We start from the raw sequence: 22,080 nt of genomic DNA on the forward strand, positions 1-22,080 counted from the left end.
CCTCACGGGCTGGGGGGCGATCATGAATGGTCGCTCAGCTCAAGGTCTATGGGAGGTCCTGGAAGGTGTCAGACAAGTTCTTGACACTTAAAACTATCTTTCTCCTGGCCGTCTCTTCTTTGAAGAGAATTGGTGATTTACAAGCGCTGTCAGCAGTTTGCACCTGGTATGGTGAAAGCCTTTCTGCATACCAGGCCGGCACATAAATCGGTTGGAGATGATGGTGGTGTTTCTAGCATTAAAACACTTTCTCCCAGACCAGAGAGGCCATCACGTGTTGGTCCGCACGGACAACACGGCAGTGGTCTTATATATAAACCATCAGGGGGGTCTGCGGTCTTGCCAACTTTACTACTTGGGAAGCTGCTCTCTCTGAAGCCAGCTTTCATCCTGGGGTATAAAGGGAGCAGACGCCCTGTCGAGGCAGGGGCCGAGGCCCGGGGAGTGGAGACTCCACCCAGAAGTGGTGGATCTCCTATGGAAAAATTTCGGTCGAGCGGAAGTCGACCTATTTGCTTTGGGAGAGTCAACCCAGTGACCACTCTGGTACTCCCGAACACATCCAGCACCTCTGGGTCTGGATACCATGGTACAGACGTGGCCGAAGCTACGTCTGTATGCATTTCCCCCGATCACCTTGCTCCCGGGAGTTCTGGAGAAAGTACACCGGGAAGGGGTCAGCCTAATACTGGTAGCCCCCTTCTGGCCAACCAGAATATGGTTCTCGGACCTAGTGTCCTTACTAGACGGCTCCCCAATGGAGCTTTCCCTTAGACAGGACCTCCTGTCGCAAGCGGGCGGCTCGATAATACATCCCCGCCCAGAACTGTGGAAGCTATGGGCCTAGCCTCTGAGGGGGCCAGGCTCATAGATGCTGGTCTTCCAACTGAGGTTGTGGAGACCATCCTTAACTCCAGAGCTCCCGCCACAAGGAAGCTTTATTCCTATAAACGGAATTTATTTTCTGCTTGGTGCAGACAGAATAATATGGACTCTGTCCACCCTCCTATCAGCTTTGTGCTAAGATTTCTCCAAGAAAAATTATCGGAGGGCCTATCGCCTTCAACCTTGAAGGTTTACGTTGCGGCTATCTCAGCCTTTCATGCTTCCCTTGAGGGTGGCTTCTCGGTGGGTCGAGACCCCCTCATTACTCGCTTCCTCTGTGGCACACTGAGGTTGAGGCCAGCCTGGGACCTGGCTGTGGTATTACAAGGGTTAGCTGAGGCTCCCTTCGAACCACTCTCACTTTAAAACAGTTTCAGAGACTGTTGGGTCTGATGGCAGCTGCGTCCAACGTGATTACTATTGGCCTTCTGCACATGAGACCCTTACAGTGGTGGCACAGGACCAAGGGGTTTTCCCTGAGGGGAAACCCTTTTCGCATGATCGAAGTCACGCAGCGATGCCTTCGTGCTCGGGTCATGTGGAAAAAGCCTTGATTCCTGTCCCAGGGACCCATGCTGCCGCCACGAGGAAGTCGCATGCCTACAAATGGAATTTGTTTTCTACCTGGTGTAGAAACAATAATACGGACCCTGTCCTTTCTTCTATTAGCTGTGTGCTAAAATTCCTCTAGGAAAAATTCTCGGAGGGCCTATCTCACTCAACCTTGAAGGTTTACATTGCAGCAATTTCAGCATAACATGCTCCTCTTGAGGGGAATATCTCGGTAGGTCGAGACCCCCTCGTCACATGCTTCCTCCGTGGCACATTGAGGTTGAGGCCTCCAGTGCGCACAAGGGTTCCGGCCTGGGACTTGGCCGTGGTCTTACAGGGGTTAGCTGAGGCTCCCTTTGAACCACTAGAGGAGGTTCCTGAGAGGTTCCTCACTCTTAAAACAATTCTTTTTTTTGGCTATCACTTCTCTGAAGCGGATAGGAGACTTACAAGCACTTTCTGTTGCTCCTTCTTTTCTTGAATTTGCTCCGGGAATGGTGAAAGCATTCCCGTATCCTAGACCGGGTTATGTCCCAAAGGTCCCTACCAATGTCCCAGGCCCCATTGTGCTTCAGGCCTTCTATCCTCCTCCATTTGAATCTGCGGATCAGGAAAAATTTAATCTGCTGTGCCCAGTAAGGGCTTTGGATGCTTATGTCCACAGAGCTGCCCTGTGGCGTAAGTCAGATCAATTGTTTGTCTGTTATTGGTCCCCTAAAAAAGGCGGCCCAGCATCGAAGCAGAGAATGAGCAAGTGGGTGGTCGAGGCCATCTCACTTGCCTATGAAGCGGCCGGACAGCCTTCTCCTTTGAATGTTCGCGCCCATTCAACTAGGGGTATGGCGGCATCAAAAGCTTTGATGTCAGGAGTTTCCATGGGTGATATATGTGATGCAGCTGGATGGTCATACCAGCACACATTTATTAAGTATTATAACTTTGATATCGGCTCCACCCTAGGGTCCTCCGGGTTGTCAAGATAACTTTGACAAGTGTTTGAGCTACGGCTCAGTTGGGATTGCGTTCCCAATGCGTTGTCACGCAGCGTCGATAGTTCCCACGAAAGGGAACGTCTCGGGTTACAGATGTAACCCTGGTTCCCTGAGTAGGGAACGAGACGCTGCGTCTCTTGCCGTACCCCTGCACACTTGTGAGTGCTTGCTTCAGACTTATCCAGAAGCTACCGTGCTCTGCATCCGGGTGTGCTTTATAGTTTCCTGGTCCGTGACGTCACCCGTCTCTGACGTCTCGCTACGCGATTGGTTAGATACATGAGTGCTTCAGTGACGACATCACGCAGAAGGTTCCCAATGCGTTGTCACGCAGCGTCTCGTTCCCTACTGTAGCAAATTAGCTCAAAATAAATATGAATAATTAATCATAACTAGTTATAATTAATTATTAATATTTTAATCAGTTAATAAAATTAACTTAATGTAATAAAATTAATATTACAATCAATTAACCTGTTGTTCAATGAACACACAGTGTTAATTGTTTATTAACTAAGAAATGTTCATTTCCAGGTTATGGGAAATAATCTTATTCTACTAAAAGCCTGTAGTCAGGACCGACATGAATAGGGACTCCCGTATATGAGCGCAAAACACGGACAACCTTACGTGTGACATGAACAAGACTTTATTAACTAGACTAAACACTTAAACTACTCTAACATTCACACACATACATGCATACAGTTTACCAAGAGAGAGAGAGCTAAAGCAGAGTACAGGAAGCAAGAGGTTACAGCATTGTTGGACATTCAGCAGATCACCAGCCTTGAGCAAACCATCAGTTTTAATTTTAACCGGCCCTTCTTTAAAAGGGGTAAGGATACTCAATGTATCCGATAATGAGACTAAGTTTGATACTTGCATGTCTCTCCAAGTTGAATTAAAGTGTCCTGATGCAATTTGTGGAGGCTCCCGTTGAATCTTTGCTGATATTGTCTTGATGCAAGAGAACCAGTTGGATTCAGAGGATCTTTGGTGAATGGAAGGTCTAGGCCGAGGCCTGGCACAAGCTTGGGGTTCCTTAGAAGCTTCTAGCTTCTTAAAGCATCATCTTGACGTCAGCATTTGTCAGTAAAAGAAAAGAAGAAGAGGAGGAAGAGCAGGAAGCGAGAGGTTTTATCTTGTGATCCATGAATATAAGGGGTGGAGACATCACACCCTCTTAAGGTGTCTGAGCCAATAAGGAGTTCCCCCCTCGGAGGGAAGTTTTACGAGTCTTTGTTCTGTAGCAAGATATTAGCATAAGACACTGGATTGGATGTTTGAGAGAAGAACCCTCTAGATTCTTATAATACTAATGTGTCACAGAGTTAGTAACATGTAACATAAATTACCAAATAGGAAATGAAAGTTGGAGTCCGTAGATACCAAGCATGCTGCCAATGTGATCTCAGTTAACTATACATTTGCAACTATGGAACATTAATACCAAAATAGTTCAAAAGAGAGAATTAATACATAGAATAAAGCCTATAAAAGGAAAGTCATGAGATGGGAAACTTGGATACATGTTTATACATTTCCCAAGTGGTTATATAGAGAATACGTAGGATTAAGAGAGTTTATTTGTCCTTCTCAGGAAGGATGAGTCACTAGTCTCTACAGCATTCTTATGGATCATAAAAGTACCATATAACTGTAACAGGACACCTTGTTGTGCCTGTGTGCTAGCTACACTTGGGATGTTGGTTGCAGTTTTAGGGGGATGAGTTCAGAGAACTTTGATAGTGAGAGTGAGTTTATGGGTAATTCATTAAATACCATGAATAATTGTGTGGCTGATTGGTCCAGACGCTACACTACTCAGGGAACCAGGGTTACATCTGTAACCCGAGACGTTTTCATCCAAATGTGAAGCGAATCTTTTCAAAGTTCGCAAAGAAAAAAGACGAATGTGAATAAGGTGTGTTTCCATCAAGCTGCTTAAGTGGATAACATGGTATTGGTAACCTAGTAACCAACAAAGCACTGTGCGAGCATTCGTGAAGTGTTCGCCTAAATACTTATGAATAAGAAAACAATAAACGAGAGCCATCTGAACTCTTCTTGACGGAGCACTTATCAGACTGCAAAAGTCACGTGATTTCAGTAAACGAGGCTTTGTTATGTCATAAGTGTTTCGAGATTTCAATAGTTCACCCCTGGGGGGCGTGACTTTGGCAGTTTGATACGTGCTCCGCACCACTGATTCAAAACAAAAGATTTGTAAAGCTTCGAAGCTTCATGAAGCAGTGTTTTGAAATTGCCCATCACTAGATATTGTTGAATAAAGTCGTTATTTTGTTTTTTTGGTTCACAAAAAGTATTCTCGTCGCTTCATAACATTAAGGTTGAACCACTGTAGTCACATGAACTGTTTTAAATACGTCTTTAGTAGCTTTCTGGGCACTGAAAGTGTTAATTGTCTTGCTGGTAATGCAGGCCTCACTGAGTCATCATATTTTATGAAAAATATAATTTGTTCCCCGAAGATGATGGCTGTGGAATGACATGAGGGTGAGAAATTAATGACAGAATTTTCATTTTTGGGTGAACTAACCCTTTAAGAATTTTGAAAAAAAAAAAAAAAAAATTATATCATGATATATTATTATAAAATAACTCATATTGTGATGTAAGATTTTGGTCAAATCGCCCACCCCATATGTAACCATGGTTCTGTGAATTCCGGATAACCACCAGAGTTTCCTGTCACTCGGAAATTCGAGAGGCACTTCAATGCGGGGAACTGAGCTGCAGGGGCTTATATTCCCTCAGCTCAGCTCACGTCACTATGTGACTTTAGTGGTATATGTTATTTGACCTTGATCTGGCTGGTGCAGTAATTATCCACTAATATGACAACTCTGGCAGCCATCTGGAATTCACAGAACCAAGTTAACATATATGTAGCAGAATATTTAGTTTTATAGATCATTATGTTTATGTAAACCTCTATTCCGTCTATCTGATCTTTGACAGTCCTCAGCAAGGATCTGTAATTATCATTTCATCTCTACTAACTAATTACAAGTAATGAACTAATTATTGTGAAACATGCATCACTTAATTTTATATGTAACGGGGGCCATAAAAATTACGTTTTTTAATTTTAGTGCATATTCTATTATTATTATTATTATTATTCCTCCACAATGACTTATGCACAATGTAGGCAAGTTACCACAACAAACAGGCCTGCATGCGCACATCTATCAAAAATGTCTGGGTGTGCGCATGTTGTACATGGTATCAAATTAAGATGCATGGCAATAAAAACACTTGTATTTGAGAATATCACCTGGCTAGAGTTTGAGACCCCAGGCGTGATGTCTCAGTTTCATGAAAGCAGCCTCACTCAAATCTATACAACACATAGCTTTTCACACAAATCAATAAACACATTAAAACAACACAGTGCTGCTCTGCAGTGGCTCTGATGTCCATGTCACCACAAATAAACAAATGCACACAAACCCCCGCTGATGGATTTTTCAGGCCGATGGAGAGAGAGAAAACCAATCAGAGCCAATATTAATTTGACATTTACTTCAGCCATGAATCACAGCCGTTGATTATGCTGTAAGATCGACTGAAAACATCCCTTTCCTCTCTGCATGATTTACCATCCCACTCTCAACACCAAACTATCATTTAAACATGAAAACACTGACCATCAGTGTTTATATAATTTCTCATATTTCACAGTCACGGACAATACGCCTGAACAAGGGCAGTTTTCAGGTGATCACTCAAACACACACACGCAGTTTTGCTTACGCGTCGTCCATGTAACATGGGTATGGCATCTGTTGTGCATATACTCCGAGCGTCTGATTGACTCCAGTCTGGACCTTAATGATTCCTCGATCCACCATGTCCTGAAGGTACACGAACCCTCCCCTCACATACCGCAGGTCATTAAATGGGTTGCCGCGGGCCGTTGGGGACCAGGACCTAAAACACACATGAACACAAAACCACATCTCCAGTGAACCCGCTGCAGTTGCAGGACGTGCTTACTGATCAGTTTCTACAGTATGGTACAAATGCACTGGAATGAGAAAATTACTTTTCATTTTCATTTTAGTGTCAGTTTTAGTAATTGTGCTTTTGTTATTTTTATTATTACTTTTTAAATATTCCTATTTAGCTTTAATTTATTTTTATTTCATATATATAACTTTCATATATATATGTAACTTTTCATTTATTACATAGCCCACATTAACTACTCCGATACCACAGCCGAAACTACTAGCCTAACTAATACATTATTAAAGGCAAGTGAACAGACTGTAAAAAGAACAAATACTGTACACCAATTACAAGCATAGATAAAAACAACAAAGTTACAAATAAAGTATAAGGTCTAACTGTAGTATTAATTTTAATGTACAGAAATGTAATAATTAAATATAAAATGACAGTGTTCACTGTATAAATTTAATATAGATTAATCTTTGTTAAAGCTGTGTTTTGTTGTTTGATTTACATGACAGACAACAGCAGGTATTTATAGGTTGCTATCACTTTAAGAGTAAGAGTCCATGCACGCACACATCCGAATTCTCACCTCGTTCAAATAAGACATAACTGAAAGTATTTACGAGAATACTTGCCGAGAGGGGTATTTTGACTGACATAATGCGTGTATGTGTCCATCCATGTGCATTGAGGACGCAAAAGAGAAATCAATTTGGAGCTTGCGAGCTATCTGAAACACACCTCTCTCTGTGTGTGTGTGTGTGTGCGCGCGAGCCTTTTGTGTGCGTCTGTGCGCACAGATAACAGCGTGGCATGCGATCCCGAAATCCACTTTTGCCTCTTCTAGCGCTGGAATAGTTTTATATCTATAGTAAACTAGCAAGACAAAACACGTGCAAATGATAACCTTTTACTCTATTGCTGTGAAACTTGTAATTGACGCTAATCACATGCGTGCCGAACCGTGGGGCTTGGTCCGTACAGATCACCAACGATCCGTTTAACCACTAATAAATATATAAATATATATAAATATATAAATATATATAAATATATAAATATATATTATATATATATATATATATATATATATATATATATATATATATATATATATATATATATATATATATATATATATATATATATATATATATATATATATATATATATATATATATATATATATATATATATATATATATATATATATATATATATATATTTATTGTCCATGGCATTCTAAAATGCCAGGGACCATAAAGATTTAATTTCATATAAAATGTCTTCACTGCCCCTCAGCTTCATTTATCAGCTGTCGTATGGTGATGTGTTTTCTGTTCTAACCTCTCCTTGATTTTGTCTGTTCTTTCGGTCTCTTCGATGTCCATTCGGATCTTGTATCTGATGTGGGTTGGAGGCTGGAGGTCACTGGGGTCAGAGAGATCCGTGAAGACCAGTCCGGCCCAAAATCTATCCTGAATCATGAGCTTCAAAGACTGCTCAACCAGCACAGTCTCACTGCTGACACCTTCAAACTTATCCAGATCAAAACACTGAAACACACACACGCAAAATTTTCAGCACCCATGTTGCATCTGAATCTGACAGTGACGAACGAGGTTCATGTGGCTTACGATGAACAGAAGCAGCAGGCAGAACAGAGAAGCATCTGCAAAGGAAATTCAGGATTGAGCTCAGCCGTGGAGAGACAGAATATGAAGAGTAAACAGAGCAGAGAATAAATAAAAGAGAATGAAGGAAACATCAGCATCCAATCAAGCTGAACCATAAAGAACCATAAAACATTTCAAGACTGGACAACATCCACTGACAAAATGTCATGACTTTGAGAGCCCAAACAATTTGGGTTTTTGGGGACCAATGCCGATATTAGGGAGTAAAAAAAGTCTGATATCGATATATCGACCGATATTCTTTATGTGTATATTATAAGGGTGCAACAGTTCAAATTACTCATGGTTTGGTTTTTATCATAGTTTTAGGATCATGGTTTTGGTACGATTCGCTATGTAATATTTGCAGGGAAAATAGGACAACTGTGAAATAAAAATCAAGAAAATAAAAACAAATAATCAAACTACAAGCAACAGCAGGTATTTCAGGTATCTAACAGTTGTTTTCAGGTACAGAAAATGAATAAAATAATCAAACATAAAAGAACACTGCATATTATCTTCACTATAAATTAAGTAATTATGAATCATTATTGAAGTTACAAAAGCTATTCAGTCAAGAGCAGTGAGTGATTTCTTTGTCATCTGTTGTTTTATCAACATTAAAACACAGACAGCAGGAATATTATGCTTCTTTCCCTTTAAGATATAATGCCCGATCCAGTACATACAGTCAAACCAAAATTTATTCAGAGAGCTTAAACATTTCATTCATTAATACAGTTTATTCACTATAGTTTTAAAAAATGGTAATAAAATATGACAAGATCAGTTAAACTGTGTCAGAAAAAAATAATCTTAATTATGTCAGACAACACTTAAGCAAAACATGGTCAGGTCAAAGTCTCTGAATAATTTTTGGTTCCAAATTATCATCAATTTTACTGGTAGTCCACTGTTTGAAGAATTTTTGGGTCTAATATGTCACAGTTTACTTTATTTTGCTATCCTCACTTATATAAAAGAACTATAGTGTCCTGCACCCACTAGTAAAAATATATATATAAAAAAAAAAAAAGTCTGAATATTTTTTGGTTTGACTGTATACTGTTAGACATGCGTTGTATTTCTGGACTGATCACTTTAGACATAACCGACTATGTTTGTTAGGGTACTCGCCAAAATGGGCATGTTGACATAATTTTTGTGTGAATTTGTCAGTTCAAGTACAAGCCTTGTAAGAGATCTCAGTATTGGCATGCTATCTAAGATAAGCGTGTGCGTGCTCCGGATGAGGGCACACACAATTCTTCTTGCGGCGCGTGCGAGTTGTCTTGAAATGTTCAATTAACAAGACTTAAGTTTAAACACAGATAGCAACGTGTGCTGTTCAAATCTCACCTGCGCTCGCATGCTATCAACACCCGCGTGATGACGGCGTAAACGAGCGCTCATATTCGAGCATACGGCACTCGCACTGAACCAAGCTTACAAAGAGTGACTTTTTGATCATCGCTGTTGTAACGTATTGGGAAGTCAGAATGCATATTCATCGACTGAAACATACATTAGCTGAAATCTGTCTGATTTAGATGTTGCTATTTTCAACAAACCATATTATACATGTGTCGTCAGAATTGAGATGAAATGTGAAAACTGGAGTAGATTTTATATTTAATTTTTTGTATATTAATATAGTATTAATATTTTAAATGTATTTTTCTACTATGTTTAATGTTGGTACAGCCAATTTAAATTTCTGAAAGAACAGTGTAACTACCTCTTTAGTCATTTATTGGATGCATTAAACGGAGTTAAAGCAATTATACGACTTATTCAAGGCTTGATCACTTGACAACACAAATGTCATGTGCTTTGATTTCCGCCACACAGTATTTATCTCTGAATGTCATGACAAGTATTCAGCGTTTTGTTGTACAACCCAATGCATCTAGATCTGCACAGGATCAGTCTTTCTTCTTTTCTGTTTTGATTCTTTGATTGGTTTTGATCACAAAATGATACATAATGGAAATTAATCACTGTGATGATTGGCTGCACTTTCAGCATTACAGTGCAACAATGCAGCTTGACTGTTCCCTCCACAGAGTTGGATGCCTTGGGGAATGTTGAAGTGAATAATATGAAAGGGCCTTTAGAGTGCACTCATTACAGTTTCAGTGTGCTTGAATCAGACGTTCAGTGCCTCGATATTTGGCTCATGGATCAACTTTTGGAAGGCTCAAACCTGTAACTTTTTGGTTGCAAGCCCAGATTGTTCACCCCTAGGCTACACCATGCTGATCTTGCCAAAATTTCAGACAAATTGAGAATAAAAGAGGCAAGAGCTGGTTTCTCTGCACTCAAAGCGCTTTACATGGAAGGAGGAATCTCCTCAACCACCACCAATGTGCAGCATCCACCTACCACACACCAGCTTATTGGTGGAGAGGAGACAGAGTGATGAAGCCAATCAGTATATATGGGGATGATTAGGAGCCCATGAAGATGGACTGAGACCAATGGGCACATTTGGCCAGGATGCTAGGGTTACACCCCTACTGTTTTTTGAAGGACATCCTGGGATGTCCTTACCACAGAGAGTCAGGACATTGGTTTAAGGTCTCATAAGGAAATGAGACATCAAACCTATATTAAAAACAACATTATGATGTTGTAAGAACATCAAAACAGAGATGAGAACAGATGAATAAACAAACCAGCTTTTGTTAGAATTCAGAAATTAGATATTGGATAATATTCAGTTCATGAGATCATAGATTTTGAATTGAGTAGGCAACATGCTTCACAGAATGTTGAATCGGAATTTGAATTGGCTTTATTCTTTTTCCAATGGCATGCTGGGAAATGTATGGCCTAAATAACATTCAAACTTAAATTAATTTTTCTTTATTAAGACAACATTCAAAGTTTGTCTTGAAGAACTTAAGAAAGCCTATTTGAAAATTACACTTCTGGCAATTTCTTTGAATATCAATTCATTCTTCTTCCTTAAATTTAAATTCGAATGATAAATTCTGCATCATGTTTGCTACCTCAGCTCAAATTCAATTCTAATTCAACTGAAAGGCAAATAAATTGCATTTCCTATTGAATTGTGGAAATTGAACAAACTAAGTAAATAACTAAATAAATAAAACTTTCTCAAACAAATTATAAATAAGTTTTTCTGGAACTTAAAATTCTAGGGGGAAATACAATTTTTCCAATTTCTTTGTATTTCAGTGATTTCTTAATCTCAATCGACAAATTCCGCATCCTGTTTGCTACCTCAGTTCAAATTCAATTCAAATTCAGGAATTGAAAAGCAAAGAAACAGCATTTTCCACTAAATTCTGGGAAATATAAATGTCTATGATAACCTTTAAACTTAGTAAATAAATAAACAAATAAACAAATAAATACAACTTTCTTAAGCCAACATACAAAGTTTCCTCAATGAACAAACTCTAAGTGGAAAATTACTTGTTTTGCAATTTCTTTGACTTTCAATTTTCAACTCTGAATTACAGCTCTGTATCCTGTTTACTACTTCAGTACAAAATGAACTGAAATTCAGGAAATGAATAGAAATGCATTCTCTATACAATTCTGAACAGCCCTGCAACAAACTACAGTGGATGTAGAAGACAGACCCGTAGAATCTGAGTGAGTTGCTGTGCTACTTGGCTGATGGCGCTGAAGACGTTACGCCAGTCAAAGGCTGGCATTCCCGCTTGGCGCTGGGACTCTGGACCGTTAAACAGGAAGTTGCTGATTAGCGATGTGGACAGACTAGTATCCTCCAGACTCTGGTCCAGAGCTACTGCAAGAATAGGGTTCTTCAGAAGACCCTGTAAAAAAACAGAACACATTCACAGGGTTACGCAACACAACCGATGTACAGTATGCTGTTCAGTTCACACAACATGTAAAACTAGGGTTTTGACAAGCCAAGATTTTAGATGTTTCCATTTGCCAGTGACTGAAACTACCACAGGTTCATCCATTTCATCATACTCTTCCATCTTGTTTAGTAAAACATCTCTTAAAACAGGATAAAACTTGCAGCTCAACAACTGAAAGCCGGCTCATACGCACACCGCCATTGATGATGTAATCATATGATTCGATTTGTCTTGTGATTGGTTCTGTGAACATAGAGGTTTTTGCTGGCAAAGGGAAGTGGCGTTTAGAGGTTTCTGCCAAAGAACTGGTATTTCTGAATAGGCTGAGGCCAGGATTTAGTGGGTCTGAAAAAAAAAAAAGTATTTGATGAACATATACTAGGGCTGCACGATATATCGTTTTAGCATCAAAATCGCGATGTGCGCATCTGCGATAGTCACATTGCAGGATATGTGATGTCTAGTATAAGGATCATTAATCTGTACTGACCAGACACCACGGTTCAAAACGTACGTTGATTCTCTAAATAACTGCAAAGTTTGACCATCATACAATGAAAGTTTGAACGTGTTTCAGCTAAAAAGCTGCCCTCATCACTTTCCTCCTGACTGCTCTTCTCACTATCTTCTTTTCTTTCGAACATGGAAGTTTTTTTTTTATTTTACTAACATTAATGACAGACAACAGCAAGAATATTAGGCTGCTGTCACTTTAAGAAGGAAAGCACGGACTGAATAAATGACACATCTGGTTTCTTTCTCAACTGTTCACTTGTGACATAACCAAGAGAATACTTCCTGAGACAGGTATTTTGACATCATTTTATGTGTATTTGTCCATCCAATCGCAAGTAAACGCAAAAGAGGAATTAATTCGTTGTTCAAGCGCTGTCTGACTCTCTCTCTATGCTTGCGCGCATTTCAGGGGCGTGAGGCTGTGTGCACAACAGCTTGCGAGTCACGTTTTTCGCCTCTTCTTCCACTTTTAAAATTGTTTGAATGTGTTAATTGGCATGACAAAACATGTCCAAATGATAAAATTTTACTCTATGATGGTTAAATTTAGTAGGTAATCCACGAATCACATGCGTGCCAAACCATTGGACATTATCCGTACGGACCACGGATTAACTGCGATCTGTTGCATACCTAATAAAGAACACACTTATCATCATGATTGCTATCTTACCATACCAGAGATGGAGAAAAATCCTACTCCAGTAAGTAAACGTTTCCCTGTGAACCAGTCCTCAAAAATGTTGGTACTCAAAAGAGCTTCCCTCCATGTTTTCTGGTACGCATCCTTTATTTTTTTTTACTGTGCATGCACATCTGCGTACCACATATGTGCACCCCTCCTCATATAAACAGTAGCTGCATAAAACGTGAAGATCATGCGCACTGAGAGGAGCAGAAACTAGTTGTCAGCGCTGTCCTGTGATTTATCACTAAAGTAGCTTAGAAACTCAAAAGTTATTATAGCACATATTTTTATACTTTTGAAGTAACTATTTTACAACCAACAGCTTCACAATTAATAGAGATGGTATGACTAATTCACACATGCAATCGCTCTCATTACGTAATTTATTTTTTTCTGATTTACAACGAGCAAAATTTGTAAGTAATGTTACAAACAAAATAATCGTTATCGAGGTAAAATGTTCAATTAATCAAGGCATAATCATCCAGGCCGACTGACAGGGAAGAGAAGAAATTGTTGAATAAAGTCATTATTTTTGTTTTGTTTTTGTGCACAAAATGTATCCTTGTCACTTTATAACATTAAGCACTGTATTCACGTAGACTATTTTAACAATGTTTTTACTACTTTTCTGGGCCTTCAATGTGTTAATTATGTTGCTTTCTATGCTTTCTATCAAAAATATCTTAATTTGTGTTCTGAAGATGAACAAATGTCTTACGGGTTTGGAATGACATGAGGATGAGTATTAAAGGGTGTTGAAACCCCAGAACACATTTTTTGAGATGTGAACAGATATGTATAGGCTACACATCATTGAAAACACTAAAGGTACTCATTAATTTTATTTATAATTTGAAATTAGATAATTTTGCATTTTTCAGAGCGATTTCTGTCTTCCGGTTTGAAAAGCAAAGTCGAAAAGCAACGTCACAAAATCTGACGTCATCGTGTACCACCGGCAAGATCCGGAGTGTGGGCTGTTCGAACATGCTGACATCAACAGTTTCTGCATTTATTCATGAGAAAAAGCAAATTCAATCCAATCACTGCGCTGTAGTATGCATAAGATTATAATTGCGGTAGTATGCATGAGGAAGTATCAGTTCTCTTGCCTCTGTCTCTGTTGTCATTCAGAGACATGGATCATAGGTGCTCATTTCCTCAGTGCTATAGCAAAACAAAATGTGTTTCCCTATGACGCGACCAGAGCAGAAGTTTGGGTGCATGTGGATTGTTTTGCTGTAATCTACCAGCACAAATGGAAACGGAGAATTCAAATGTCACAAAAGTGCTGTTCATTCACCTCTGCGTTTGGACACGCGAGACATATGTTTCCCCCAGCACAGCAGCACATGAGTGTTGTTTGTATTTTGCCCATGATGCGTATTTCACACATTCTCCTGCACCAAACATGAACCAGCACGGTGTATGCACACATATTTCATCAAGTCTTCTTCAAATGAAATATATGTGCAAACTGGACACTGATACGTGTATCTGAACATGATGACACGATTATTCTGATGAACAAAAGACTTAGAGAATGGACAAAAATTAAACAATGTCTTTATTCTTTCTGTGTTAAACTATGTGTCGTTTATCATGAGACTGCAGTGCTTGTAAACGTAATGAAAGTATTATTAGCCCTTTTAAATACGCTTTCGCATTTCTCCCTTGTGCTTGGGAGTTTGTTGTCATTTTTCTCCGTGCTCATATTCATTATTCTGTATAATGAGTGTGTTGTAGGTCTCTGTTTCATTGGTTGTTCTCTCTCCACATCCCCCCTCTACACTCCCACTTTTCCAGAGCTTTACACGCCCATTTTTACAGAGTTTTTCCAGCTCAGAGGTGTGAACGACCAGGCTAAAACAGGGGGGTTTCATGACCCTTTAATGACAGAAATTTAATTTTAGGGTGAACTAACCCTTTAAGTTGAAGCACTAAAATTATTAACTGGAAAAAAATATATAAATACACATTATATATATATATATATATATATATATATATATATATATATATATATATATATATATATATATATATATATATATATATATATATATATATATATATATACACACACACACACAGTGGGTACGGAAAGTATTCAGACCCCCTTAAATTTTTCACTCTTTGTTATATTACAGCCATTTGCTAAAATCATTTAAGTTCTTTTTTTTTTTTTCCTCAATATACACATAGCACCCCATTTTGACAGAAAAACACAGAATTGTTGACATTTTTGCAGATTAATTAAAAAAGAAAAACTGAAATATTACATGGTCCTAAGTATTCAGACCCTTTGCTGTGACACTCATATATTTAACTCAGGTGCTGTCCATTTATTCTGATCATCCTTGAGATGGTTCTACACCTTCATTTGAGTCCAGCTGTGTTTGATTATATTGATTGGACTTGATTAGGAAAGCCACACACCTGTCTATATAAGACCTTACAGCTCACAGTGCATGTCAGAGCAAATGAGAATCATGAGGTCAAAGGAACTGCCTGAAGAGCTCAGAGACAGAATTGTGGCAAGGCACAGATCTGGCCAAGGTTACAAAAAACATTTCTGCTGCACTTAAGGTTCCTGGCTGTCCACCAACGTTTACCATCCAACCTGACAGAACTGGAGAGGATCTGCAAGGAGGAATGGCAGAGGATCCCCAAATCCAGGTGTGAAAGTTTTTCTTTTTTAATAAATCTGCAAAAATGTCAACAATTCTGTGTTTTTCTGTCAATATGGGGTGCTGTGTGTACATTAATGAGGAAAAAAAAAGAACTTAAATGATTTTAGCAAATGGCTGCAATATAACAAAGAATGAAAAATTTCCGTACCCACTGTATATATAACTGAAATAAAAATAAATTAAACCTAAATAGCAATAATAAAAAAATAATAATAAATGACAAAAGCACATAACGAAATTTCTGAAAATTACTCTACAGTTAATTGGTATTTGAACATTCTTGCAACCACATTACCGCACATGCCATGAAAAGCAAATACAAACACATCCAAGTCTTCCAAAGCAGCTGCCGGTCAGTCAGCCATCGGTACTGAACTGATGAACTGCTCAGCACTACAATTACTACAGAAACACCCATACTGTTGCAGTTTCTATGTACGTAAAAGTATTTTCACATCCCTGTGCTAAACGCATGGCAATTAAATCCTGCAGACATTCAGTGAGCATATTGTATTCCCGGTACAGCCAGGCAATTAGTGTGTGCACTATCCTCTCTCGCTCTCTCTTTTTAAGCTAGGTGGCACTGTTGCTCTTCAGCGTTGTCTGGAAACAAGCTCAGCACCTAAAAAGCCTCTTTGTCTCTGTGTTTCTCTCATACACAGACACACTCACACGTTTTTGTCATAAATTGCAGTTCCACCCCTCTCCTTTATCATTCCTTGTCCTAACCTGCAAGGATAAAAGCATGTCACTCCACACAGGGGTGCACAATACACACATACATGGAAATACAAACACACAAACAGCACACATGTAGTGCACAGACATGCAAATATTAACAGAGATTCACATGTATATATATGAAAACCTACACACACAAGCACTCCACGTACATATTAAAACAGGTTAACATAAACATACTAGCACACATAAATACACACAAATGCATCATGGACACACACACCTATAAATGCACATATACAAACACACAAATATAAACACATCCCACAAACATACAAGCACACTTAAATGCCCATGAGTATATCACACACACACACACACACACACACACACACACACACACACACACACACACACACACACACACACACACACACACACACACACACACACACACACACACACACCCACAGACTGAAATGCTCAGCAAACAAACATATGATGAATTCAAACAAACATATACAAACACACATTTGTTGAAAGTCACAATTCATATGTAAATCAGTGCTTGTGGATTCTTTTGAAATCTTGAGTGTGTGCGAGTATGTGTGTGTGTTAGAATCCATGTTTAATGTGTCCATAGTAACATTCACTCCTGCATCTCATTTTGCTGAAGCACCTAATAAAAGAGTGACATCATGATTATTCAAGTCTTATTACTAACCAATATAATTGTATTAAAAGTGCCCAAATCTGTTTAGCACATCACTGCAAAAAGGCTGGAGGAAGCACTGCAGGAAATGAACAAACTGGTGCGCATTCTTGTATGAAGTGAAATATGTAGACAGACCGACAAATGTAGGATAGATAAATATGTAGACAGACCGACAAATGTAGGATAGATAAATATGTAGACAGACCGACAAATGTAGGATAGATAAATATGTAGACAGACCGACAAATGTAGGATAGATAAATATGTAGACAGACCGACAAATGTAGGATAGATAAATATGTAGACAGACCGACAAATGTAGGATAGATAAAAATGTAGACAGACCGACAAATGTAGGATAGATAAATATGTAGACCGACCGACAAATGTAGGATAGATAAATATGTAGACAGACCGACAAATGTAGGATAGATAAAAATGTAGACAGACCGACAAATGTAGGATAGATAAATATGTAGACCGACCGACAAACGTAGGATAGATAAATATGTAGACAGACCGACAAATGTAGGATAGATAAATATGTAGACCGACCGACCGACCGACCGACCGACCGACCGACCGACAGAGAGATAGATAGATAGATAGATAGATAGATTTTTATGTGCTGAGTGTCACATTAATACACTCTTCTTAAGATCACCCATTCAAAACCACTGGCACCCTATTTTCCAATAAAACGCAAAGCTCTGCTTGTTAAAATGCTAAAATGTTTTCAAATTAAGCAGTATTAAATGAACGCATTAGGGCACTGCAGCTAATGGAGGCCACCATAAAATATTTTAGCCATTAAACATAAATTATTGTGCCAAAACACCTGACTATAAAATGTAATTTACACAGACATCAGAAAAAAAAGCCTCTTGACAACCAACCAAATAGTTTAAATAGAAACAGACAGAGACACTGACTCTATTTAATAACCCTAGTGGATACCATCTCCTCAGGAATCATTGTAATTGAAATGGAGGATGCATGACTGATTTGGAACCCCTCTACATAGAGATACATAACATTATACAGTACATATAGCACTCATCATCATGTGAGGTACATGTAACTGATTAAGGAGTGTAACTGTAACTGATTAGATTTCGCTTTAAATGAATTCATTTTGGCGTGATGTTTACAGTATATACAGTGCTCAGCGTAAATGAGTACACCCCGTTTGAAAAGTAACATTTTAAATCTCAATGAACACAAAAACAATTTCCAAAATGTTGACAAGACTAAGTTTTATATAACATCTGTTTAACTTATAACATGAAAGTAAGGTTAATAATATAACTTAGAGAACAAAATGTTCAGTTTTACTCAAATAAGGGTGATGCAAAAATGAGTACACCCCACTCAGAGTCTCTGGAGCAAAGCTAAATTTTAGACTACAAATGTCTAATTTAACAAGAATTCAACCACAGATGATTCTAATTATTCATAACACAGGTGTCCAGCAGACAGTTGACTATAAAAGGGTGTTAAAACCCCTTCCCATTTCATGCCGTCAGCAATGGCACCACATGGAGTAAGTCACAAGACCTGAGAAAGAAAATAATTCCTTTACACCAGAAAGGTGAAGGCTACAAGAAGATCAGCAAAGCTTTACTTATCAGTCAGAATACTATAGCAAAAGTGATACAAAAACTTAAAAAAGATAGAACTGCAACCATCTCACAGAGACGTCCAGGTCCATGGAAGTTAACACCTTGACAGGAGCGTATTCTTAAGAGAAGTGTTGAAGAAAATCAGCATGCAAGTTCACTGCAGTTATCTAAAGAGGTAGAAAGCCAAACTGGGGTAACTATTTCCCATGACACAATACGGCATACACTGCAGAGGAATAGCATGCACGGGTGTCGTCCACGAAAGAAGCCTCTCCTAAAGCCCAGGCACAAAAAAGCCTGCCTAGAGTTTGCCAGGGCCCATGCTGACAAAGATGAGGACTACTGGGACTCTATACTCTGGAGTGATGAGACCAAGATAAATGTTTTTGGAACTGATGGTTTCAAAACTGGATGGCATTGCAAAGGTGAGGGATACAAAGTAAAATGCATGGTGCCTACAGTGAAACATGGTGGTATCAGTGTCCTTATGTGGGGCTGCATGAGTGCTGCTGGTGTCGGGGAGATGCGTTTCATTGATGGCATCATGAATTCAAAGATGTACTGCTCTATACTGAAAGAGAAGATGCTACCATCACTCTGTGCCCATGGTTGTCATGCACTTTTCCAACATGACAATGATCCTAAACACACATCTACGGCCACTGTTGGATTTCTGAAGAAGAACGGGGTGAAAGTTATTCAGTGGCCAAGTATGTCTCCTGATCTGAACCCAATTGAACACCTAAAGAGAAGAGATAAGTTGAGCATCACTCTTCATCCAGCATCCAGTCTCTAAAAGAGGTAATTCTTGAAGCATGGAAAAAGACAGATGTTACAAAATGTCGCCAACTTGTTCATTCCATGCCTAGAAGACTTGGTGCTGTCTTTAAAAATCATGGAGGCCATAAAAAGTACTAGATATAGTAGTTTTTGTTGTGGGGGTGTACTCATTTTTGCATCACCCTAATTTGAGTAAAACTGAAAAATGTGTAATCTAAGTTATATTATTAACCTTACTTTCATGTTAAAAGTTAAACAGATGTTATATTAAACATAGTCTTGTCAACATTTTGGAAATTGTTTTTGTGTTCATTGAGATATTGTTTAAAATGTTACTTTTCAAAGGGGGTGTACTCATTTACGCTGAGCACTGTAGCTACTTGTATTTTTGTATTCTTGTTTTATTCTGAATAAAAGTTCAATTTAAAGGATTTGTTGTAGAGAGATGGGAACTAAAATAGTTAAGTTCACTGTGTTTATGTTGATAGTGTTTATATACTTATATACTTATGCAGCATGTCTTTACTGTCAGTTAACAGTTAACCTGTGTAACACGTCTAATTGTTTATTCAGCATCCCACACTATAAGTGTTTTAACATGCAGTGTATATCATATGATATAGTAATGGAATATCACAAGAACGAGTGCCATTTTTATCAAATATCATCATAATTGCAAATGTGATATTGATTTTGTACAACTTTTCAAAAACAATAAGTTAATTTTGTGAATTCTGTTTTATACACAATATTGTTCATGTTGTCTGTTTTTGCTCTATTTTGACAATGAAAATAGCTCCAAACAAAGCCACAGCAGAACTTAGAGCAACACACAATGGTGCTTCATTCCTGAATAATTCAGTCTTTTTGAATGAATCGGTTGAATGGATTCAATGACTCAATCATAATTACAGTGACTTGCTATCACCTACTGGTGGCTTCAGTTTCATATTTAAAGTATATATATATCAATATATATATTTTTAAATCCATATTTCAATAATAATTAAAAACAATTTAATAGCATTATGCAATTGTAATACAGTACAAATGCATTCATGTCACCTCACCTGCATTAAAGATTCAGAGTACCGTATTGTACCGACTATTAGACAACCCTGATTATAAGACAAATCCCCGCTCCCCTTTTTCAAGATGTACCTTTTGGAAAAAGGCTTTTTGAAGACCAAATCTTGTATTATATAAAGAAGAAGAAAAAAAAAATTAAGAAAAAGAAAAGTCTTCTATTTGAAACAATACAGTAAATACACTAAATGCCACATTGGATGCAGCATTTTATGTTTTGTTAATGTCACACACCCCTAATTGTGAGTGAATCTATGCTGCCTACATAGGCAGCTTGCAAGATTTTGGTCAGACATAATGGACCGTGCATTTGTGTAAAGGTCCCGCACAGGGTAATGAGAAAGTCAAAACAAAGTTCACTTCTTTTCCACACCATTCCTCCATCCTCATCTTTTCATCCTCCTCTACTCGATAACCTCATTCAAAATGACACTGATGCCATGGGGGAAGGGGGGGAAATGGAGTGATAGTGGGTTCGTCTGAAGGTGTGCTGTTGGTTAATCCCTTTCCTGCTGCTGGTGAAAATGATCCTGCACTTATCCATAATTACTTTCTCCTTTTATGCACCCTATCACAGAGGAGGGGCAATAAACTCTCTCTCTCTCACACACACACACCTGCAAGCGAGATGGAGGGTTTAAGAGCTTTTGTGTCAGTCTTCATTCGTGAGGGGTGTGTGAGACTCTCTTTCATTCTCAGCTGAGGTGAGTCATCCATAACAATAATGGACACTGAACTACATTCACAATAGAAGATAAGTCCTGTGTATCTGTCAACCAACTAATAAAGCACTTCCTGATGAAATACTGCATATTAACTACTTGAAATTCTGGCTAGAACCTTTTTGAACATATTTGGGGTGCTGAGAACTATGGCCTGGTGCAGTAGCCAACAACCTTTGGTTGCACAAAGTGCCATTTTATTTTTTGTTTAATGTTATACGCATTTATTGTAGTGATCGACCGGTATTGATTTTTTTATAACCGATACCGATTATTTGCATGTTTATGTACCTAATAACCGATATGCAGAACCGATATTTATTTATTGTTATACTTCTGGTTTTGACAATTATTACAACAAAAATGAGCTGAACAAACCATTTTATTTATAACAATCACTCCCTCCTTGTATACAAAAACAAAAATCTTTATATTGTCGGTCTAGATCATGAAATGCTTTCTGACAAAGTGCTGTAACTTATCTATGCATTTACACAAAACTATAAATTGGGCTACTCAACCGCGATCGCGTGTGGAGATAATAAATAATTTCAACAGAGCTGCATTTATTTAGATTTGTATTAACTAAATAATGGTTATGTAGTAAATC

The 22,080-nt window shown here is 38.4% G+C and overlaps 1 protein-coding gene across 1 annotated transcript in view; it reads right to left on the bottom strand.

Moving 5' to 3' along the window:
- LOC137030017 (phospholipid-transporting ATPase ABCA1) overlaps positions 1 to 22,080 on the bottom strand; it is a 217,548-nt gene that overhangs the window by 117,468 nt on the left and 78,000 nt on the right. Inside the window, exons 12-14 of the mRNA XM_067399929.1 lie at positions 11,713 to 11,910; positions 7,767 to 7,975; positions 6,213 to 6,389 (exon numbers count right to left, since the gene is read on the bottom strand). Coding sequence (XP_067256030.1) covers positions 6,213 to 6,389; positions 7,767 to 7,975; positions 11,713 to 11,910 — 584 coding nt within the window. The remainder of the gene's footprint in view (positions 1 to 6,212; positions 6,390 to 7,766; positions 7,976 to 11,712; positions 11,911 to 22,080) is intronic.

This window comes from Chanodichthys erythropterus, chromosome 11, assembly GCF_024489055.1.
Source record: "Chanodichthys erythropterus isolate Z2021 chromosome 11, ASM2448905v1, whole genome shotgun sequence".
NCBI classification, from domain to species: Eukaryota; Metazoa; Chordata; class Actinopteri; order Cypriniformes; family Xenocyprididae; genus Chanodichthys; species Chanodichthys erythropterus.